Below are 21674 nucleotides of genomic sequence, written 5' to 3' on the forward strand. Positions count from 1 at the left end.
GGGAATTCTGCTCCAGGCATAATTAATGAGCCGTGCATAGTTTTAATGGTTTTGTGAAGAAAAAGCTTCTACTAAAAAGTTGCTGCAGTTCTGTCTTTTACCGACCAGAGGAAGAGAAAGAGCCTGAAGAATCTTCCACACAGCAGGCCAGGTCAGGAGACAGGGGCTATGGAGAGACAGACAGTGTGGGGGTGTTGGGGGGGGTGTCAGACAGGGGCTATGGAGAGACAGACAGTGTGAGGTGCTGGAGGGTGTCAGACAGGGGCTTATAAGGCCAAGTGGGGGAGGAGAGACTGGGGCAGGGTCTGAATAGGAGTGGAGGCATAGGTCCATAGGGGGAAGGGAGGTGCAGGGCCACATAGTGATGGGGGGAGTGCAGAGTTACATAGGGGCAGAGTTTATTCATCAGTAAAATTAATACAATATTTACCTAAATTACAACAAGAATTACAAAAGTTAAGCCAAACACTGATGCATTCATATAAAAGATACTAGATGGTGGGGAGGGAATAATTTTTAGCTTTAGTTTTTTTATCAGTGTTGTATATTAAACAGCACAAAGCACAACTAACTAATGAATGACAAATGACAGGAAGCATTGTAAAACAGATGCTGTGTTATGATTAATTAAGCAAAACCATGCAGCACTGAAACCAGAACACAGTGAACAAACTATTAGCTGAATAAACAATAAAAAAAATCTAGGAAATACTCCAAAGATTAAATCTAAAAACAATGACAGCTGCAGAGGGATCTTCTAAAATATGTTATACCAAGATAGGAATGTGTCAGAGTTTTGTGTATACACCATTCCCCAAAATAGAGAAGCTTGCTTCTTTTTCATGTGTGAGGCCAAATTCCTCTAGTGATGCTGAGACCTACTTTAACAAACCATATCCTTACGGCAATGCCAGTTCTGTTCATAGACAATTCAAGCAGGTATAATGGGCTCAAAAAAACCAACAACCTCCCACCACAAAAGCACCACCAAAATTAATTTCCTTAGTAGTAGTTTCATTAGAGAGGTCAAAGATTAAACGGAAACAGACGTAACCTCTTACCCCCATTTAAGGTGGTTTCTCTAGATCAGAGATTAGGCACATTGGGCGAGGCAGAGCAGGAGAGTCTGAGTACCTGTATTGTGCGTGCTGTGTGTATGAGCAGTGAACTTCTGGAGCTCGAATGTCAGATTGGCACATTTCCACAAGCTTTAAATTCACTTAAAGAAAAACTTAAGTAGAAAGTTCTTCCGTTTACAGTATCTTGGTAACTCTCAAGAATGGGAAGAAAGCAAAGAAAAAGACTGCAGTAGTTTAATCATTGGGTAAAATATTTTCCTCACTTTAACCATTTATGACTTATTCTGGAAAAATAATAGAATGGAAATGCTAAAAATGCTAGTCACAAAATACTCAACAATGTTACCTTTTTTAAGGTTTGTACATTGTATATAAACCAGTCCCAATGATGCAAATATATACAGTATTTGCAATAATTCAGTGAACAGTTCACACTAGTTGTTGGTCAGGAATTGTTCACTTCAAATATTTACAATTAATTATTTTTGGCATGTGATTGGTCACAAAATATTGATTCTGATCCCTGATTGCATAACAAAATTTTAAAATTGCAGATCTGAACGATGAATGACAAAAACTGTAGAAAGTAGTGAAACTTTCAGGACCCTCGAACGTTTTCATGGATACTAAGTAATCATCTCAATATTCACACACAATTAACAAAAGATCCCATGAATAACAGTGAATTATGTTAGAGATGATTTTTTTCCCCATTATTCAGTCAGCTTCAGTAAAAACATAGTTTTTACACACAGTATGTAGTGGAGTGCTATTAAATCTGCTGTAAGGCTTATATTCTTTGTCAACAAAAATAAATTGTGTAATTTTCAAGTTTCCACTTCTAAGCAACTTGTGCCAATACAGATGTACAGGATATTCAAAAGAATCAAAGTACCATTTACCATAATTCTGTTTAATCTATACAAAGCCTCCAGGTATATGATAAGTAATCAGAGAAGAAACAAGTCCTAATATGGTACTCCTGGGGGATTCTGCACCAAAAAAAAAAAAAAAAATTCTGCGCACAATATTTTAAAATTCTGCATATTTGATTGGTCAGAATAACACAATATAATCACTCCAGTTTCAATTATTTGAGGAATTTATTTCAAAATACCTGTCAACAAGTATGTCAACAATACAGACAACAGCAAAAAAATATTCCCCCAGGAGTAGAGAGTTTTAGGCCTTGTCTACACTGGGAGGCAGGGGTCAATGTAAGATACGCTGAAGTCGATGTATCTTATTTCGACTTACTTCCCGTCCTCACAGCGAGGGATTGACTGCCACAGCTGCCCCGTCGACTCCGCTTCCGCCTCTTGCCCTGGTGGAGTTCCGGAGTTGACGGGAGTGCATTTGGGATCAATTTATCGCGTCTAGACGAGACGCGATATATCGATCCCCGATAGATTGATTGCTACCCTCCGATCCGGCAGGTAGTGTGGATGTACCCAAAGAAACCTCTATGACAACTCAGTTCCAGTTGGGGGATGTTGGGGGGGCTGTGTGGGGCCCCCAGAGCCCAGCCATAGGGCACCCCTTGGCCTAGACACCACCACTCCTCCCCCCCCCCAGATCCCAGCCACGAGGCATCCCCTGGCCCAGACACCAGCACCCTCAGAGCCTTTACTCCGGCCAGCTTCTTTACGGTCTGCCAGGTTATGTGGTGTGGTGCAGCCCTTCCTCACTCTTTGCCAGAGCAGGGCCTCCCAGCCCCTCTTCTGTCCCCGGGAGAATAAGGATCAAGCAGAGCATGCAGCCTCTAGCCCAGCCAGGCTGTGTGCTCTGCTCACTGCGAACTGGGCTCTGCAGCGGCCCCTAGTGGCAGACAGCAGCTCTACAGCCCCAATTATGTGGGAGGGAACAGGGAATTCTGTGAAATTCTGCATTGCCGCAGTGGTGCAGATTTCCCCCAGGAGTAATATGGTCCCTGAAGTATACAGTCAGAATGCTGTTCAAAACATCCAGGAATGTACAATATTGCCACAAGGGATTTATCTGAAATGAGATTACTAGGTTTTTACTGGCTTGACTTTAGTGCTCTCACATTTGACAGATGCAACTGTGTAGTTTAGCAGAATGTTGATGGATGCTCTGTTCTCTAGTTTTCATAGTCTGTTTATGTTGGGAGTTCCCCTGCCCCCTGATACATTCTGCAATCTGTCATAAATATTTTATTTGCTTTTAGGAAGAACTGACAAAGTAAGCAACAAATATATGCCTCAGATTAATCAGGTGATGTGGCAATGATCAATTACAAACTGAAATTAGTGTAGTAGCTTGATGTGCCACTAGCAAGATTAGATCATAGGTTTCATGTTGGGTCAAAAACTAGAGGAATTTTCACTAACAAAATGAAACATTTAGGCTAGTGGAAAGAACACACTTTTCTTATTATATCAGTGGTCAGGAACTGTATTAATGTCACAGATGTAGTAAGCTAGAGCTTTTCAAAGATACACAATAAGTAATGAGATAAAGATATTCCCACCTGGAAAAGCCGTATTACATTTAATAGGAATAAAACTGCCAGGGTGATAGAATTTAAGACAGAATTGTATTCCTGCTATATAATTCCATCTCTCTAAAGTTGCTCATAGAAGCCATCACTGTAATAAGCAAATATTTGTATGAGTTATTTCAAACATTTTATTATAATTGTTATTCTTTATTATATTCTCTAGGACTTTTCAAAGGGGCTTACCAGACCTGAACCTGTGATGTGTCCCTTCCACTTTGTTGCTCTATTTACTTTGTTTTGAGTTACCCTAGGACTGGCCCTTGCCTATTGTGTCAAGAGAGTGACCCTGGATCAGGTTCCTTCACCCTTAACATGCCCTTTTATACCCCTCGCATGCACTTTCATACCCTTATATCCCTCCTCTTAGCTCTTAGTAGCTAATTGTGATTGAGAGGGCTTCTCCTCCAGCAGGGAAGAACACTCCACGGAACTCCTAAAATTGGTAAGCAGGAACTGGCACCTATATATAATATTAGAGACCAGAATGACCAAGAAGCATAACCTTGCAACATTAATAGCAAGTTTCAAATGCACTACCCTGTGGTCAAGGTTCCTTCCCCACTCTGAACTTTAGGGCACAGATGTGGGGACCTGCATGAGAACCTCTAAGCTTAATTACCAGCTTAGATCTGGTTTGGCTGCCACCGCCCAAATCATTTAAGAGTTATTTGGGAAACTTTGTCTACCTCCCCCCAGAATATCTCCCTCCACCAATTCCCTGAAGCACACTGATCCAAACCCCTGGATCTTAAAACAAGGAGAAATTAACCATTCCCACTCCTTTCCCCCCACCAGTTCCTGGTGAGTCCAGATCCAACCCCCTGGGATCTTAAAACAAGGAAAAATCAATCAGGTTCTTAAAAAAGAAGGCTTTTAATTAAAGAAAGAAAGGTAAAAAATCATCTCTGTAAAATCAGTATGGAAAATAATTTTACAGGGTAATCAGATTCAAAGAGCCCAGAGGAACCCCCTCTAGCCTTAGGTTCACAGTTACAGCAAACAGAGGTAAATCCTCTCAACATAAAATGAACATTTACAAGTTGAGAAAACAAAGATAAACCTAACACGCCTTGCCTGGCTGTTACTTACAAGTTTGAAATATGAGAGACTGGTTCAGAAAGATTTGGAGAGCCTGGATTGATGTCTGGTCCCTCTTAGTCCCAAGAGCAAACAACCCCCAAAACAAAGAGCACAAACACAAGCCTTCCCCCCACCAAGATTTGAAAGCATCTTGTCCCTTTATTGGTCCTTTGGGTCAGGTGTCAGCCAGGTTACCTGAGCTTCTTAACCCTTTACAGGTAAAAGGATTTTGGTGTCTCTGGCCAGGAGGGATTTTATAGTATTGTACACAGGAGGGCTGTTACCCTTCCCTTCATAGTTATGACACTTGTAAACAGTGAGGAAAGAGCATGGAGGTTTCTCTGAAACCCATATTATGCTGCCAATCAGTCAAGGAGCATGCTGCAGCATTATAACTATGTTAAATTTCTGCACATCGGCATTTACTTACAACTCTGGTCAATACAAAGAAGGTGCAAGTGTAATACATTTTAAATGCTGTAGTCAATTCCACATGCAAGGGATTTTCTGTCCATGTAAAGAATCAAATTTTATTATGCAGCATTCATTTGCATATGGGGCTGACTTCTTATACTTTAATGTTAGTTTTGAACCCCATAAACCTGTTATTTGCCCCTCCAGAAAGCAAGAAGAAGCATACAGAACAGTACTTTGCATAAAGTCACCAGCCATAAAAATAACAATTACATTAATATTTCTTCATCACCATTACAGCACTAAAGCAAAGGTGCTTAAATACTAAAATGAATGAGTGAGATATAAAAATTTAGATTGACCAATTGATATTAAAACAAGTTGTATTTAAAATAGCTTCTGAAAGAATAAAGAACAGTGCTGGAAACCAAACAAAAGAAATAAAAATCAGGTTAGTCTAAGAATAAAGATTAAAAATAAATGTCTATTGCTGGAATAGTCTAGGAACCAAAACAGATTTGAAGTGTGGTTTGTCTCTGAAAGTCTATTAAAGTGGCACCATAACATTCCACGATCACTATGCCTCAATGATTTCCATATCAAATATGTTCAGTTCTCATGGACAAATATGTTCTAACTACCACTCCTGAAAACTCAGACTGGGATCTGATAGTCATGCTGGGAATTATATTTACTTCCCATGCATCATAACCAATAACATTTTCAGATTAAATTATTTCCTCACTGGAGGCCTAAGCCTGCACCATTGTAGTCAATAGGTATTTTGCTGTTGATATGAATGAGCATAGGATCCATCCCTTATATCTATGCAGCATCACTTCAAATTATGCCCTTAGTTACCTTTGTGTAATCACATCTCCTTTTGAACTATGTCCCTAAGTACACATATGTGAAGTCCTCTTTCCTTTTCTAGGTTTCCACAATTGCAGCTCAGTGGAATGTATTAACCAATTCCATTGACGCTGCAGGAAGGAACAGAATCCAGTCATCTCTCTCCTAACTGTGTCAGTTCAGCACAGGTAACACAAGTAAAATATAATGAATGGGTATTTAGTTACTAAATCAAACAGATGTGACAATGACTACATACAGAAAGCACATCTAGGTGCTATTTGTACATAATCACTCCTCAAAGGAAAACCACTATTTAAGGAAATCTTGCTCCACAAAAACGGTAGTTAAGTACATACCTGTACTTCAAAATCCATATTCTCCAGAAATTTTTGGTTCATGGTTTCAGCAAATTTGTTGATCGCTCTCAAAAACACTCTAAAAAGAGAAAAACAATGGAATACATTTACAGATGTAATCTTTGGAATGATCTCCTTATCATGTCTGATAGCAATTAAAAGCTCATTTATTTAAAGAATGACAAAACTAGAAGTAGCAGAAGTCACACATCCACAAAATACCACAAGCTTCATTCCTTTGAATAGCACGTCATTTAAAATATACTATACTTTGTGAAAGTGTTTCATTCATTATTTGACTGTCAGAAGGTTCCTCAATTATGTTTTCAATATAAAAAATTGGCAATGTTATTTCTTTGTTCTGCTGAACATTACAGTGAACTGTAGCAAACACACAGTATAATAAATCTTTCATACACAATTTACCTTCTATGTGACAGCTATGCTTTGTTTACAGAAATGTTATTGCTTTCCTTTCATTGATCTGTCAGCCAGAAATACTCAAACCTTTTGTGATTATACAGGTGGTTAGCTCATTAGGAATATAAGGTATATTTTCCTAATTAAAATATACAGTGTATAGTTCGTTGATTTTCCTACAGAATCTCATGTTTCCTCACAGTTTCTTCTGCAGGTAGATTGTAATACACACTCTAAATTGACTTAATACATTTTAATTTTTGCAAGAAACACAAAGGTCAGAATCTATTATTGCACACCAGGTCATAACTCAAAGAGCTAGGAACGTAGCACCTTTTCCTAGTACAATGCTTTCTTAAAAGGAAATGCCAGGTTAAAAGTCATATTTGGAAAACAAACTTCTCTACCTATCAAACCTTCAAATTAAAAAGTCAGTCAGCTGTACCTATCAATATTTATGATGTTTGTTTATTTTATGCACTTCATTCAGCTTGGAATCTGAAAATAAAATAATCTATTTGACTTTAGTTTACACCTAGTTTTTGGTCAGTTTAGTGATGTCATGCAGCGACGTTTGGGTTGCAGGTAACATTCACTACTTTAAAAGTATTATGGGAACAGTGTCTTTATTTGGTGCCTTAGTTCTGGTAGACGGGAATCCCTCCTCGTCAAGGAATGAATTTAATATGCCCCTCAGTATGATGCAAGGGCTGACTTAGGGGTCTCACCTTAAACCTCTCTTCTTGTCACCTCACTTTGTTTCTCTATAAGGGTAGGGATACTGATTTCTTGATGACCTGACAGACCCTGCCGTTTGCCAATAGAAATCACAAAAGGGCAGTGACAGGCCCATCCAGGCAGGGACTTGCATAGTCCCCTGAAGTGAGATGGATTCCAAGGCCCCCCAGTGGGAGCAGGGGTGATTCTTACTCCCTTGCTGACACTCTACAGGGTTCACTGCCTGACATTGGGGCTTGACGGGGGAAGAGGTACCTAGTCATTTGTGTTAAAAGCAGTGTTGTTCTTCCAGTTTTATGTACCTATTGTTTCAGGACCTCGTGATGATACAGATCCGATTTCTGATTATAAAGGGAATTATAATCACTGTGTTTGAGGTCAGGAAAGATTTCCCACTCCCTAGACCACCGTCCAAGCTATTATGGATGGTTTTGCTGTGGAGCAACCTGCAGAAACCATCTTGCAGGACCATAGGGCTGAAGGGCAAGTGCCCAGATCACTCCAAGATGGGCTGTTGGCAGCCCTAGTTAAGAATTGTAGGCAGACAATTTGCTCAGAACAACAGAAATGCATTTTCAGGGTACATTTATTGTACAAAGACTGTGGTCTTTGTTATTAAGGTTGAACTTGACTGGCCAGAACTCTCTAGGAGTTGATGGCCATTCCATCCTTTCCCAAGGCAAAGGGCTTGAGAGTAGGAGTGCTACAGACCTATATACCTCTTGGGGAGGTATATAGGGCATAGGTTGACCCTTACTATCATGCAAAAATATAGCCCTCTCACTCTCCCATCCCTAATGTTGGTGGGGTTTTGTATGTGCAATTTGTAGGTGGCATTCTGGGCATCCTACTAGAGTCCAGTGCATTATGATTCTTTAGGATTTGCAGGGACGGTGCAGTCTGAATTATTACAATTCCCTTTCCCTTTCACATCAGCTAGCTAACCTAGCTGTCACAGGCATCCTGGTCAAAGAACTCCCTTCGGAACACTCAACAGTGTAGGATCTGCATGCTGGGCCCATGTCCCTTTAAACATCTGTTGGCAGCCTGTCTGGCACACTTCCTGGCACAGACTCTCTGTTTAGTACCCTTTCTGGAAGTGGGACTCTGCAGCCCAACTGCCTTAGGACCCAAGACCAGTGCTGAACCCCTTCATGCCTTCACAGTAGCTCAAGCACACCTGCCCCAAACTGCCAACTTTGTGGGGCACTCTAGTTTATAGTTTACCTCAACAGGGACACATGACATGATGATGATGATGATGTTCGTCCATCGTTTTCGAAGAAGACCTTAACATCTATCAGATTGTGAGCTGTCCACGGTGCGTCCGCAAATGGCTGGTAAGGCCAATACGGGCACGGAATGTTCTGCCACATGTCGGGCAGACATGCGTGGGCACCACTGTTACAACATTTGCAGCTCTGGCTTTACGGAGTGCTCGCTTCTCTTGTGCTATAGTTATCCTTCTGGCTTCAGATGTCTGGCAGCCTTGATGGATCAGCATACGCCATGTCGATCAGTCTTGTGCCAGGGTTTCCCAGGAGGTGATGTCGATATCCAGGGACTTAAGAGAGGCTTTCAGCGTATCTTTGTATCGCTTCTTTTGTCCCCCATGCGATCGCTTTCCTTGAGACAGCTCACCATAGAAGAGCTGTTTGGGGATGCGGTGGTCTGGCATCCTTACAACATGGCCTGCCCAGCGTGTCTGGGCTTTCATAAGCAGAGTGTAAACTGACGGCAGGCCTGCTCTGGAAAGGACTTCTGTCTCAGGCACCTTATCCTGCCACCGAATCCTCAGAAGTCTGTGGAGGCAAGTCGTGTGGAAGTGGTTCAATTGCCTAGCGTGCCTCCTGTATACAGTCCAGGTCTCACTGGCATACATCAAGGTAGTTAGCACTACTGCTCGGTAGACTTTAAGCTTTGTAGCAAGGCTTATTCCATGGCGGTCCCACACGTTGGTCAGCAGTCCGCCAAATGCAGAGCTTGCCTTGGCGATTCTGCAGTTGACCTCGATGTCAATTGTCACTGCGCGGGAGAGGGTGCTGCCAAGGTATGTAAATTGGTCCACTACTTGCAGCTTTTGCCCCTTCACTGTGATGGTGGGCTCTTGGTGTTGGGCTTTCGGAGCTGGCTGGTGCATCACTTCGGTTTTCTTTATGTTGATAAGAAGGCCAAAGTTATCACATGCTGCTGCGAATTTGTCCATGCTGGCTTGCATTTCCTGCTCTGATCCAGCATTCAGGGCACAATCGTCAGCAAAAAGGAGGTCTCGTAGCACAGTCTCCTTTATCTTGGTGACAGCCTGGAGTCTTCGCAGGTTGAACAGTTTCCCATCAGTCCTGTATCTCAGGCTGACTCCCAAGGAACTGTTCTGAAAGGCGTCTGACAGCATGGCTGAAAACATCATGCTGAACAGGGTCGGTGCCAACACACACCCTTGCTTGACGCCATTTGTGACGGGAAAGGCCTCTGAAGCTTCTCCGTCGTCCAGAACACGAGCCGTCATGCCGTCGTGGAACTGACGTACCATCAGGATGAATCTATCAGGGCACCCAAACTTCGACATGATACGCCACAGACCTTCATGACTGACACCCCATACACATGACATATGAAGCAATCAAACAGCCTTTGCACAAGGACGTCTGAAACACCACTGTTTATTTTAAACAGAGCTATACAGACCTAAGTAAAACAATGAACATCAGCTACATCATTCCCTGCCCCAGTTTCCTCACCATTGTTGAGCATTCTTTGAGATATGGATCAGTGTTCTTTCAGGGTTCTGCATCCCCTCTATTCCATCTCAGGGCGTCTCTGAATAAAGGGTGTCTCTGCAGTCAGTACCCTTCAGCTCCAGCAGTCAAAAAAGTTTCCTTCAAGTCAGGACATCTGCCCTTTTGAGTCCCTCTGAGTCCCTCCCTAACTTCTTAACGTTTGTGTTTTTAAACAACTGCTCTGATACCTCCAAATCTTTGTTCCCTTGGGGTATTTTTTTCACTCCTTAAAAACTTAGCTCTCTGCAGCCAAATTGAAGAAATCTTGTTTCACCTAGGCTATAGCCAACCCATTGTTCAGTTCAGGTAAGATCTATTCAGATGTTGATGATCTTTAAGGACCACCCTATTCAGAGACAGTGCTCAAGAGCCTCTCCCTGTCTCCTCAGCACAAGGAGTAGGAGGCAAGAATACAGTAAAGAAAATAGGGGATGAAACATTCAGAGAGTTCATAATCTCAAAATTAATAAACTGCATATAGGCAAATTACTGAAATTGTCATGCTGTCTAATTTAATTAACTAACCAAGATAGCCATCAAACTAATCTACTTAAAAATGCTTGACAAGACTGTTGGCTGATGTTTGTTTTCTTTTTATCAATTATGTTTAACAATGCTTAAGAAGGGCTAGGGATGTAAAGGAAAACACAAGGGAAGTGTCTGAAAGATACACTAGAAATGGTTTGTGAGGTACTTATTAACCAATTAAAACTACCTGATTATATTAACATAGTTACAAGGCCTTATACCATATATTCTGACTATTCTTCATCAGTCTCCATTTGTAGGGCACCCCTTTCACACTCAGGGCCATTTTCATCTGGTACATTGGAGTAACACATTTGCAGGAAATATGCAATATCTTCATGCTGTCAAGTCTGAAATACTTCTCATACATTTGTATTTTGCCTTGAGGGTATCTCTGTTATTGGCATTCAGTGAGGAGACTTGACTTCTATGTCTGGCTCTGTCACTGTGTTGCTGTGTGAACTATGGCAACTAAAAATGTCTAATGCCTCAGTTTCTCCTTTTGTAGAAAAGGAGATATTAGTTAACTACCCCAATGGGGTTCATTTGAAGCTAAAGTTATGCTTGTAGAGTGCTTTGAGATCCTCAAATCTGATAGTAGAGACAAGTATTGTTTTAATTATTGTTATCAGTATATTGCATTACAGTGTAGTGTGGACTAATGGACTGACCTTAAGTCTCAGTGAAGAGAAAGTCAAATTCAATCCAGACAAAAGAAAAAAAAAGTTTTATTTTAACTGACAGCAGAGAGAAGATACAGAGAATTAGAGAGTGCTCAAAATGCACTTCATACTAGCTGAATTCAGAAATAATTTCAAAAGAAAGACGTAACCTACCATAACTCATGTTACTCTGCCTCCCTGACAGCTCATTGCACCTCTTCTCTTCTCAGAACCTGGATCAGTAGTAGCCAAGTCTGCGTTCAAGATTGAGAATGCTCAAAGGGCAGCATCTCAATTTTCGAAGCAGGATTCTCATTTAATTGAAATGACTTTTCCTTATTAACTTCCCCCTCAGACTCTTAAATTCTTTGGAGATGCCACTGATTTTTATCACTCAGATCCAGAAAAACTGTTCTAGGAGGTGTTTATGTATAATAACTTCTTCATAGATATCTGAGAGCTATGAAACATGCTCCTGACAGTATTTAATGGTTTTGGTGTAGGATGGCTAATTAAGACTCTACTCACTGACAATATATATTTCCAGAATTTTTCTCCCATGTCCTGGAAGACAACACTTCTACATTACCATTCATATCAACAACTTAGGTCTACAGGCCTGTGGGTGACCTTCATCAAGGCCCAAATTTTTCCTTTCCACCAAGCCAAATAGCTGAGCTTAACTCAGAGGATAAGAAGGGAAGAATCATGCTCTGACATTCCTCTCTGGTGTTATATGGACCGGTGATCTGTTAGGTCACTCCAATCCTTGACTCTGGGAGCCAGCCATACCCTGCTCTGCTGTGAGAACCCCCACTCCTGGGCTGTTCACGCACAGCCTCTGGCATGTAAGCTGCTCCTTGGATTGTGCAACTGAATGACACTAGCCAATATCTCCAACCCCAGACACAACCCTAGGAACCTCCACCTTGCAGTGCCCAGTTATGCCCACTGGACGCTGCAAGCTTATATGAGTTCGTCAGTTTAACAAAATAAATTGATATGTACTAGGTTTGTTATCCCAAGAGGAGTCTCTGACATGCTTCAAACCAAACGCATTGCTTCTGGTAGAATAAACAAACAGATTTATTAACTCCAAAGATCAATTTTAAGTGATTATAAATCAAAGCATAACAAGTTGGATCTAGTCAAATGAAATAAAAGAAAAACGCATTCTAAGCTGATCTTAACACTTTCAGTGACCTTACAAACTTAGATGCTTCTCACCACATGCTGGCGGGTTGCCCTTCAGCAGGGCTCTCCCATTTGATCAGCTCTCCAGTCGCTTGGTGGTAATGTCTGTAGATGGAGGTGGCAGAGAGGAAGAGCATGGAAAAGTCTCTCTCTTTTATCATGTCCTTTCTTCCCTCTTGGCTTTCCCCCCTCCTTCAGAGTCAGTCCCAAACTGACCAAAGGATGACTCACTCGAGAGTTCAACAGATCCTTTTGTTGCTGCCTAGGACAGCATCCTTTGTTCCTGTGAGGGTGGGCTGGGTTTGTCCCATACATGCCCTGATAAGGTGTGAACTGCCTCTCTGCTCTTGGTGAGTTTTTGCCTGGGCTTGTTTCAAGCCATGAAGACACATTTTCAGCCTCATAACTATATACATGAAATTGTAACCTATAACAACAATTCTCAGTGCATCATGAGCCTTCCGAAGACACCCGGCACAACAAACTTTGCATTGGATACCACACAATCATTTTACAAGGTTGAACATGGGGGTGCAGGGTGTTCCCACAAGGCACAGAGTGTCATACACATCCCTCAGTTTGTAAAGTGACAATGAAGTCATTCCTCAGCTACTTCTGCCATCTTGAAGCTTCAGTAGCTCCAGCTGCTCTTGCATCCCCAATTTGCAGTGGCTATGTCTGGTAGATACACACAGCATTGGATCTATTGGTCTCATCTATGTTCCTCCTGAACTTTGAGTGGCAAAGTGTTGTAGAACAGGCAAGGGATTCACATCTACCACACAATGGCCCTTTTCTTCCCCACTGCTGTGTGCTCTGTCTGGGGACCTCTTCAACTGCAGGATTTAGGTCCTAAATGTTAGTAGCCCTCTCTAAGCAAGACATAAATATTCTAAACACATAATCAAATGATAGTCATATGTTGAGACCTCTGTAACAATGCACCTTTTGCTCCTTCCTTCCAACATTTGGCCTGTGAAGTTAACAAGTGGTTTCTTTATTATAAAGAATAATGTATGGATATTTAAGCACGATTGAGTCTGCACATCAGATACTGAGATGTCTATCCTTAATGGCCTAAACTGGATCTGCAAATAACTGCATGCAACACCTGGGACTAGCCTGAAACTCTATAATTCTCCTAAAGATTGATTTCAGACTGTGTCTTTGACAGAAACTGGAACACAGGGGCTGAGAGGAACAAAGAAATTTTTCCCTACTTATAGGCACCACTTTGTTTATCAACTAAATAAAAAATGCAAAGTACTTTAAAGCTATTACTGGAAGCTGAAGAATCTCTATTTAATCTGAAAATCTGAACATAACCCCATCTTTAGAAGTATAAATCATGCATATGAGAATCCAATTATTCCAATGGTTATCATTCACCTTTAAGCAGCTTGGCAGGGTCAGCCTCTTAACTTCCACTTCTGGAACTTGCTTCTGGGATACAAGGCCATGGCCAGGATTTTAAAAAATGGGAACCTAAAGTTCAGCTTGAAGTCCATACATAGGCAACTAGATAAGGGGACTGGTTTTTCAAAGTGCTGAGCACCCACCAGCTCCCGTGGTTAACACTACTTAAAATCAAGCCACTTATTTAGATGCTTATATATGGATTTAAAAGCTGAAATTTAGGGCACAGTACTCTTAAGATCTTGGTCCACATCTAAATATTTCCTTTAAGAACATTCCCAAACTTGAGACATGATTTTATACTTTTACTAAAGACTGGGAAGGAATTTCTGCCTATCAAGAGCACTTGAACAAAATATGGCTCACATTGAAAAAAAACAAAAAACCTCATTAAGCCTTTGTAAACATTACTCCAATCCTAGTGGGGTCCGCTTCCATGCTACAGTTAATATTTCAAGTGTTTTTAAGTTAGCAGACCTATATTAGAACTGGAGAGTTCATTGTTGTATGCAGTGTTGTTGTAGCTGTGTTAGTCCCAGGATATTAGAGAGATATGGTGGGTGAGGTAATATCTTTTATTGGACTGACTTCTGTTGGTGAGAGAGACAAGCTTTTGAGCTTACACAGAGCTCTTCTTCTGGTCATTGTTTGCATTCTGGCATAAGCAACCTCGATGCCCAAACACAGGCTGAATTCATTCAGTTCAGTATTTATTAGTATCAAAACTTTACACAGTTTGGTAAGATATAGCAATCTGTAATGATATAAAGATCTTTGTAGATGTATTGGCAACGGCAAAGAACTAATCAGGTGCAATACATACTGGATAATCTGAGCTAGGGGAAACAATGTTCTTTTGTACTGTTCACTAAAAGACCATATAAAGAAGCTGGAAGACTTTTGTTATCACGGAGTTTGAAAACCCACTGAAAAAAAACTTTGGAAACACAGGGCTCATGCCTGAAGACCTTAATCACGTTCCTCTGCAAGAGACCTATATTAGGTCCAGACAAGTCTGCTTAAACCAAAATCATAAAGAGCTCTTGGCTTTGTGCATGGCACACACCATAATGTTTTTATTCCGATGACTCGTGTGGCCAAGCAAATCAAGATCAATTTTGTTATGTTAAGACTGAGTATACATCAAGCTTAAATATATATATTAAAGGAGTCTTTGTAGCTTTAATTTGGCTGACAGCAAATACAGAAAGCTGTCCAATCAGCACTTTCATTAAACAAATAAATCCCATAGCAGCCAAAGCGGGTATGGAGAGAGTTGTCATGCTCAAACTCACTTGGTTCAATGAGATTGCTACTTTGAGGATCTCTTTTGAGCTTTGGCTGATGAGGCCTTACCAATATGACTATACACACAGATCCGAAACAAGCAGGGTTCAAAAAAGTAGTCTCAGATTCAGACTTTTAGATCAAAAGGGACCATCCTAATCTAGTCTGACCTCCTGCACATTGCAGGCCACAGAACCTCACCCACCCACTCCTGTAATAGACCCCTAACCTCTGGCTGAGTTATTGAAGTCTTTAAATCATGATTGAAATCATGATTTAAAGACTTCAGGTTATAGAGAATCCACCATTTACACTAGTTTAAACCTACAAGTGACCCATGCTCCATGCTGCTGAGGAAGATGAAAACCCCCAGGGTCTTCACCAGTCTGTCCTGGGGGGGGGAATTCCTTCCCGACCCCAAACTTGATGATCAGATGGACTCTGAGTATGTGGGCAAGACCCACTAGCCAGACACCTGGGAAAGAATTCTCTGAGCCCTCCCTATCTAAGGTCTCATCAGCAGTCACTGCGGATATTTGCTGCTAGCAGTCACAGACTGGCTACATGCCATTGTAGAGAGTCTCATCATACCATCCCCTCAATAAACTTATCAAGCTCAGTCTTGAAGCCAGTTAGAAACTGTTGCATTGAGGCTAGCAACTCCTCTTCCTGTCACACATCACATGTGCATAAGTGGTTTATATTCTTTACCCACAGTCAGTGAAAGAGAAAAATATCTTACAAGCTTAATTTATACTCTCACTTGCCTGTCTCATACCTCCACTGCCTTCTTGTGTGTCCTTTTACAAAGCCAGAGTAAAGCATGTGTGGCTTTTCAAGGAGTTTAAAAAAAAACCCTTGACCCAGCCCCAATCCCAGCTGCTTATCATGGTCAGTGATTGAAACAGCAATCACAAACAGCAAGCAAATTGAAAAAGGAACATAGAAGGTGCACTGGATACAGAATGAATAAGCAGTCAGCGTGACAGAGGGGAGATTAAAGCAGACATTTACTACTTCCGTGGACAAAATACAAAGCAGTAGGAAAGAGCGTGAGAAACTCAGAGAAAAGTGAGATGAAGAAAAAAAAAAACTGTGAGAAACTTTGGGAGATAACGGCAGCAACCAGCTGACAACAGCCTGCCACCGAATCAGAAACAGACAGCAGTACAAGATGGGCACATTGCTACGAATGTGAAACACAGATGACTGACTTATCAACTTTGGCAACACTTATCATGGGAATAAAGTTACTGCATTTGAATGGACTGTTTTCCTGGTGGGCAAAACCACTCCTCTGCTACCTGCTAAAGACACATCTTTTGAGGCAAAGAAAATGTTATCACTTAATACTATTTATCACTTTGTCTCAATTCAGTATTTCAATAGACAGATGTGTAGTAGTTTTCTAATACTGCAAACTGTCAGTTTCCTAAATTCACATCTGCTCTACCTGGTCTAAGAAATTCTGTCTGAATAGCTTAGTCAGAAAAGAATAGCTTCAGAATATCATGTACCCTACTTCTGTGATTTGTTTCTGCTATAAATTGCTTGTTATGTACAATTCATTTTAGATTATTAGTAGAGCATTTATTACTTGCAAATTCACCTTTGAACAACCAAACTCATATATACTCTACAATGAACCAGAGGTAATCTGACAGCAGTACAACAAAGTGTGCCGGAAGAAAGCCAAGATGAGTGACTGCTTTGATGCAAAACTGCAAAAACCAAAATGTGGAGGCTTCTATTAACAATTTCTTTGCTTTACCATCATTGTTATATCCTTGGGGCAGCCGGTGTAGGAAGCAATCACTTGAGGCCAGAGAGCAGAGAGCTAACCAAAACCTCCATTTTATTTACAGATACAGAGAGCTCACTCAGCCGGTTGAAACCAGCTGAGCTATCCCTTAATAGTCTAACTCAGTTGCCATAGTAACAAAACCCATGACAACCAAATACACAACATATTCCTCCCCCCCAATAAGAACATCCCCTAAATAAAACACACACTAAACTAGAGAAGGAGGGTAGACTGCCTCCATTCCCGGCTAAACCCTGAGGATTATTTTGCCCCATAACCGTGGGTTCGCCCTAACTAAAGATCCAGCCTATGAGGAGGCCTTCTGTCTCTAGGTGGATTACGGCGAACTTCTGGTGTTGTTGCACCCGAAAGTACTAGGGGCTCAGGGTCCGCAGCACGAATAGGTGAGGAGGTGGTATCAGCTCGTGCTGGGCAAAGGGGTATCTCAGCTGCCGGCAGTAATGGAGGAGAACAGTCAGGAACAGGTGACTCATGATTCGGTGTCTCACCAGGAGGGGTGAAGTCAGACCCCTCAACTGCAGATGGGTCCTGAAGACTGGCATGACCTGGCAACAGCTGATCTACATGTCGCCGCCAGGTAAGATTCTCTGCAGTCCGGACTGTATAGGAAACAGGTCCTGTTTGAGTGATGACTGTGGCCGGGACCCATTTAGCTCTGGAAGTATAATTCCGAGCCAAAACTGGCTGTCCTGGGCTAAAGGTTCGGTCTTTTGCTCTGGGTGCCCGTCTGATGACTTGATATTGCTGTTGATGTTGCACAGTTTGTCTGGGTTCAGAAGGTTTCAGCAGATCAAAGCGAGTGCGCAGCTGTCGTCCCATCATTAGAAAGGCTGGGGAAGCCTGGGTCGTAGCATGAGGTGTGTTTCTATAGGAAAGTAAGAAGGTATCCAGACGCTTTTGAATGGAGTGTTGTCCCTTTGCTGATTTCAAAGCGTTTTTCATTGTCTGCACAAATCTTTCAGCTAATCCGTTGGTGGACGGATGATATGGTGCTGACGTGATGTGGTGTATCCCATTTGCCTTCATAAAATTTTGAAACTCCTGAGAGACGAACTGCGGTCCGTTGTCGCTCACAAGTTGTTCTGGCAGACCAAAACGACTAAAGAGTCCTCGTAGTTTTTGGATAGTACTCTCTGCAGTAGTGGACTGCATTATAGAGACTTCTGGCCATTTAGAATGGGCATCTACTGCCACCAAGAACATGCTTCCTTCAAGGGGGCCAGCAAAGTCAACGTGAATACGTTGCCACGGGTTTTCAGGCCAGTCCCATGAGTGTAGGGGTGCCCACTGGGGTGCATTTCTTACACCCTGACATGACATACAAGCTTTTGCCTTCTCTTCAATAGCACTGTCCAATCTAGGCCACCAAAAATAGCTTCGTGCAATTTCCTTCATGCGCACTATTCCACAGTGACCGGAATGTAGCTGTTCTAACATCTGTGATCTCAGGGGTGGTAGAATAATGACACGCCTCCCCCACAACAAACAACCAGATTGGACCGATAACTCCGTCCGCCTGGACATGTAGGGAACAAGGTCGGGTGAGACCGGAGAGGTTTGTCGAGATTTTCCATGCATCACCAGGTCCATAACTTGGGATAATACTGGGTCAACGCGGGTTGCCTTCTTTATCTGAGTAGCAGTGATGGGTGTATTCTCTACCTGTTCAAAGTAGAAGATTTCCTTTTGGGCACTATCTTGATGTTTGACCGGTAAAGGCAACCTTGAGAGGCCATCTGCATTGCCGTGCAGAGTGGATTTCCGATATTTGATTTCATATGTGTGTGCAGAAAGTATCAATGCCCAACGTTGCATACGACTAGCAGCTAATGGGGGAATGCCTGTGTAGGGTCCAAAAATTGATGTCAGAGGTCGATGGTCTGTAAGAAGAGTAAACTTTCGCCCAAACAGGTACTGATGAAACTTCCTAATTCCAAAAACAATTCCTAATGCCTCACGTTCGATTTGGGCGTAGTTAGTTTCTGCTTTGCTTAGAGTGCGTGAAGCAAAAGCAATAGGTCTTTCTTCTCCCGAAGGCATAATGTGTGACACGACCGCTCCCACTCCATAAGGGGAAGCATCGCAGGCCAATTGCAGGGGTAAGGATGGATCAAAGTGCGTTAGAACTTCAGAATTTAACAATGCATCCTTAGCTTTGTTAAATGCAACATCACAGGCTTCAGTCCACTTCCAGGCCTTGTTCTGCCCAAGGAGCTCATGAAGTGGTTTTAGCAGTGTGGCTAACTGTGAGATGAACTTTCCATAATAGTTCAGTAGTCCTAGAAATGAGCGCAGCTGGCTTACATTTCGAGGTGGGGGAGCCTCCACAATAGCTTTAACTTTTGCAGGGGCCTTATGAAGACCTGCAGAATCGATGATGTGTCCCAAATATTCAACAGAGGGCTTGAAGAATTCACACTTGTCTTTGCGAGCTCGTAGGCCATACTCTTCCAGTCTTTGTAGGGTAGCCTCTAAATTCTTTAAGTGATCCTCTTCATTTCTTCCAGTGACCAGGATATCATCCAGATAGCACTGAACTCCTGACAAGCCACACAAGATCTGGTCCATAGCCCTCTGGAACAGGGCGGGAGCCGATGTGATTCCGAAGGGTAGGCGACAGTATCGATAAAGCCCCTTATGAGTCACAATAGTCAACAGCTCTTGGGACTTTTCATCGACGTGCATCTGTAAATATGCTTGACTCAGATCAATCTTACTGAACTTTTGTCCCCCAGCCAGGCCTGCGAAGAGGTCATCGATGCGGGGAAGCGGGTATTGCTCTGCACACAACACTGGGTTGACAGTGACTTTAAAATCACCGCAAATCCGGAGAGAGCCATCTTTCTTCACTATTGGGACGATAGGAGTGGCCCATGAGCTATGGGTAACTGGTATTAGGACTCCATTGGTGACCAGGCGCTCCAGGTCTGCTTCAACCTTTGGCCTGATGGCATATGGCACAGTTCGGGCTTTCAGATATTTTGGTGGACTGCCAGGTTTAATGTTCAATGTCACAGTGATTCCCTTCATACTTCCCAAATCATCTCCAAAAACAGCAGCATGTTTCCTTAGTATAGGGGTTAGACTGGTTTCTTCTTTAGTCATCTGGTGCACTTCTGCCCAGTTCAGCTGAATCTTCCCAAGCCAAGACCTACCCATTAAGGCTGGGTAGTTACCTCTCACCACAAACAGTGGCAATTTAGCCGCCTGTCCATTGAGCTCCACCTTAACATCAATAGTGCCCAACATGGGCACAGCTTCACCTGTATACGTCTTCAGAACAGTTTTTGTTGCCTTAAGCGGAAGATGCTGTAGCTTTTCCTTATACACAGTCTCAGGAACCAGCGAGACAGCTGCACCGGTGTCTAGTTCCATGCGTATAGGTTTGCCCTCCAATAAGGGGGTTACCCAGTATTCATGTGAGCCCGCTGCCAAAGACAAAACATGCAGTGGCACTTCCTCTTGTGAGGAGGTGTCACCTTGATCATCCTGGGTCTGCTCTAGGGTATGCAAGGTTCCTCTTTTTGTCGGCCAGACCGCGGGCCTCTTTTTCTTTTGTTTACAGGCATACTCAATGTGTCCCTTTTTGCCACAGTGTCGACACACCAGGTCCTTACACCAGCATTCTGATGCCTGGTGTCCTGGCTTACCACAGCGGTAACATTCTTGACTCTGCACAGTTTTGTGGGTCGGTTCTTGTGACACTTTTTGCACCCTAGGGGGTGCACCGATGTATTGTGCCTCCCTTGTAGCCAGTTCCATGGAGACAGCAATATCAACAGCCTTCTGTAAGGTAAGCTGAGCCTCTGTCAGTAGGCGCTTCCGTATAGCTTCACTGTACAGGCCACACACTAACCTGTCACGCAGGGCATCATTTAACATTTCTTTAAATTCACAGTGTTCTGCTAGCTTTTTTAGAATGGCTACAAATTGTACAACTGTTTCATCTTCCTTTTGGTCTCTTTTGTGGAACCTATATCTTTCAGCAATTACCAGTGGTTTTGGGGAAAAATGGGACCGCAGGATTTCCACAATGTCACTGTAAGATTTAGTTGCTGGCTTAACAGGGTGTAGTAAGCTGTGTAGCAGGGAGTAGGTTTTAGCCCCTACAACACTTAAGAATATTGGCACCTTCTTCGCTTCTGTAATGTCATTTGCAATAAAAAAAAGCTCAAAACGCTCAGTATACACATGCCACTGCTCTATATTCTCATCAAAAGGTTCCAGAGGCCTGGTCAGAGTAGCCATGATTTTAGTTTCACTTTCACAGTCAGTGCAAACAAGCAGCTTTTTTTGTTTGTTTGTTCTTTACCTTAACTTCTACTTCCTTCTGTTACTGGAGCAGCACTGGAGTCTCACCCTCGTCGCCACTTGTTATATCCTTGGGGCAGCCGGTGTAGGAAGCAATCACTTGAGGCCAGAGAGCAGAGAGCTAACCAAAACCTCCATTTTATTTACAGATACAGAGAGCTCACTCAGCCGGTTGAAACCGGCTGAGCTATCCCTTAATAGTCTAACTCAG

General features: G+C 42.4%; 1 protein-coding gene across 3 annotated transcripts in view; it reads right to left on the reverse strand.

The window, feature by feature from the left end:
• DOCK2 (dedicator of cytokinesis 2) overlaps nt 1-21674 on the reverse strand; it is a 518836-nt gene that overhangs the window by 93350 nt on the left and 403812 nt on the right. For all 3 annotated transcript variants that reach the window (XM_045027214.1, XM_045027215.1, XM_045027217.1), the window contains one exon: nt 6306-6384. In XM_045027214.1, the coding sequence (XP_044883149.1) occupies nt 6306-6384 (79 nt within the window). The remainder of the gene's footprint in view (nt 1-6305; nt 6385-21674) is intronic.

This window comes from Mauremys mutica, chromosome 8 (assembly GCF_020497125.1).
Source record: "Mauremys mutica isolate MM-2020 ecotype Southern chromosome 8, ASM2049712v1, whole genome shotgun sequence".
Classification (NCBI taxonomy): domain Eukaryota; kingdom Metazoa; phylum Chordata; order Testudines; family Geoemydidae; genus Mauremys; species Mauremys mutica.